We start from the raw sequence: 2,802 nt of genomic DNA, 5'->3' as shown, positions 1-2,802 counted from the left end.
CAAATGGAGAGTGCTAGGGGAACCTGAATTTCCATTTTGAAAGAGGACAGGGGAAGGAGATGAAAGAAAAGAGAACTGACTAGATGAAAGAAAAGAGAACTGACTAGTACTTTGTGACCTTGATCTTACTATTTAGGGCATACCATTCCATAAATGTGATCTTCTACCTCCAGAGTAGCATACTCAATAACTTCCCTTCCCTTCCCTGACAAACATCAAAAAGGGAGCCCCAAAAGCCTTCTCCATTTCTGCAAGACAATATAATAGATGAGTAAATGATATATCTTTCTCATCTGCCCTACAGTTAAAACAGCGTCAAAGGCTGTGCCCCATGGTCAACTCAAAGGGGCTGAAGTTCGACGCAGAGCTTTTTGGTTGTTAAGTTCTGCCGGATTATTGTTGATATAGCCCCCGTTTGTTTTCCATTCTTTACTCATTAAAATTAAAAATATGACCGTTATCCATCACATCAAGCCACCAAATTTGAATTTTTATCTCTTGTGTGGGGTCCGATTATATTTTTCATTCTCATTCTTCCATAAATGAGAAACAAACGAACATAATCATAAAAAACTAATTTTTCAGTGCCTTTTTTTTTTAATAGAGGAACAATTTCCTTGTTTGAGAACTGCTATTCATGTACTATTCCTCCCTGCTAAAAAGAGCAATTGAGAATCTCAAGATTTGCCGTCGTACTGAACCTTTTTACTTTCAACCATATTAAACATAACTAATTCAGGGCTCATGTTTCATATATGTTGATGTTAACAGTATTTTATATCTAATTGGTGTTCCCATTAGTTTAGGGATTTATAAACAAACTCAAGTAGTTAGAGTCTACCCTAATTTGAAGAGACTTCAGTGCCACATCTTATGATTTATGAACGAGTTTAATAGGATATGTCTATACTTACAATCCTTTTAAACATTGTACCCTCATGCACTTTTTCATTGACTAATGTGGTCATAGTCTCGGTTCTTGGGAAATGGTCTCACAAAAGCGTAGATATTGTAATTTTTTTCCTTTTTGCTCTTCTTTTCTTCTCAGGTAGTTCTTCTGGCACTTGAGGTGCATGCATGCATAGCCAAAGACGACAAGCACTTCGTCCAGCTCCTTGTATTTTTAGTTCAAAATTTTCGAGTCGATAATTCTCTTCTGGAGAAGTAAGCTTTGTAGTTCTGACTTATCTCGTCATGATTTTATCTGATATAGTTATATAGTGGATTAAATCCTATTCTTATTTCTCTTGCAGACGTGGTGCTCTGATAATTCGCCGATTGTGTGTACTATTAGATGCTGAAACAGTTTACCGAAAGCTATCTACAATTCTTGAAGCAGAATCTGATTTGGATTTTGCATCTATTATGGTTCAGGTCATTACATATTACCTAATCCAATAAAAGGAATGCTAGTGTGTGATATGTTTTATAACTGGATCATATATATTGGTATCTTTTTTAGCTTCAGGTATCAACTTATCAATCATCATATATGCCATTTTTCGTGGGAAGAACTAGTACGTTCTTGTATTTAATGACTCATTTTTGCACATTCATTTCTTATTAGGCTTTGAACTTGATTTTGCTCACTTCGTCTGAGTTGTCTGGCCTTCGTGACCTCCTCAAACAATCCCTGTTCAATGATGCTGGGAAAAAATTATTTCTTGCTTTATATGCCTCATGGTGCCATTCTGCAATGGCTATAATAAGCCTTTGTTTATTAGCTCAGGTAAGACCCTTGTGCTTGAAGGCTTCCCATTCCTATCTCCTTGTCAATTGTCATGTATAATATAAGACTCGGGATTTGCCACCTATTTTTGGTTTTTTCTTTCCAGACTTACCAGCACGCGAGTTCCGTCATTCAATCTCTGGTTGAGGAGGATATCAATGTTAAGTTTTTAGTCCAGTTGGATAAATTGATCCACCTTTTAGAGACTCCTACATTTGCTTACCTTAGGCTACAGGTAATAGTAGTTTTTTGAATAGCACACGTGGTTGTCGATTAGTCTGCTAGATTTATTCATGTGCTGATGATCTATAATAATTTTTTACTTAGTATGTACAAATACTAGGTCGATTATGAATTCTTACTGACTTCTGTATATTAGACAGGATTGAGGTTCCTTTGTGATTAATGTCTAGTTTCCATCTAAGTTGTTTACCATCCTGCTGACAATATTCTATTGTTAAAGTGGATTAAATTTATTCTAAGCAAATGTGTTAGAGGTGTTGGAATATAGAATATGTTCACGAGATGGAATCCAGAGGGAGACAGTTTAGAAAGTTCAATCTTATCTAAATTGTTAGGCTAGCTAGTTTATGAAATTAAATTTGTTTGAAAATAATTGAAACTAAAGATCATAAGGAAATTAACGTAGCAAATTGAAATGAGAATTTAAATTACCAAGGGTTTAACTTCATAATCTCTAATCATTGAGTAATTCCCAAAATTGGATTGAAAACTCGAAATCAATCTATTGTCATCTCATAAATCTAACAATGAATGCAAGTTAAATAAATCCGAGACAGGTCCTTATCTTCATTTGATTGATTGTCTTAATCTAATAAAAAGACATAATCAAAGTTTTCATGTCCAAAGAATTCTACTGTCAATTATAATGAAAAGAAGACAAAGAAATGAAATTACCATAAATATTTAAGGAGCCTAGCATGGATTAGTTAAATGAATTGCTAATTATAAAAAAATTACCTATGCTAAAGATGAAAGAACATCCAATTTAATTGTCTGGAGAAGCTAGAACCATCAACATTTAAATGCGTGTAAATGAAATTGGGACAATA

General features: G+C 34.2%; 1 protein-coding gene across 1 annotated transcript; it reads left to right on the top strand.

Annotated features, from left to right (window-relative positions):
* The first annotated feature begins 532 nt into the window (after positions 1–532).
* LOC111375875 (protein VAC14 homolog) lies at positions 533–2,796 on the top strand. The gene is made up of 4 exons (XM_022998787.1): positions 533–1,164; positions 1,254–1,374; positions 1,568–1,729; positions 1,836–2,796. Exons 2-4 carry the CDS (start codon positions 1,366–1,368, stop codon positions 1,980–1,982), a joined length of 318 nt encoding a protein of 105 aa, XP_022854555.1. The 5' UTR covers positions 533–1,164; positions 1,254–1,365; the 3' UTR covers positions 1,983–2,796.
* The last annotated feature ends 6 nt before the right edge of the window (positions 2,797–2,802 follow it).

Source organism: Olea europaea, unplaced genomic scaffold, assembly GCF_002742605.1.
Source record: "Olea europaea var. sylvestris unplaced genomic scaffold, O_europaea_v1 scaffold14263, whole genome shotgun sequence".
NCBI classification, from domain to species: Eukaryota; Viridiplantae; Streptophyta; class Magnoliopsida; order Lamiales; family Oleaceae; genus Olea; species Olea europaea.
This window is presented reverse-complemented; position numbering and strand designations above follow the sequence as displayed.

Excerpts from the sequence above, each read along its gene's own strand:
- LOC111375875 (XM_022998787.1), top strand. Across the intron at positions 1,730-1,835 it reads GCCTTTGTTTATTAGCTCAG|ACTTACCAGCACGCGAGTTC; the intron begins GTAAGACCCTTG and ends TTTTCTTTCCAG.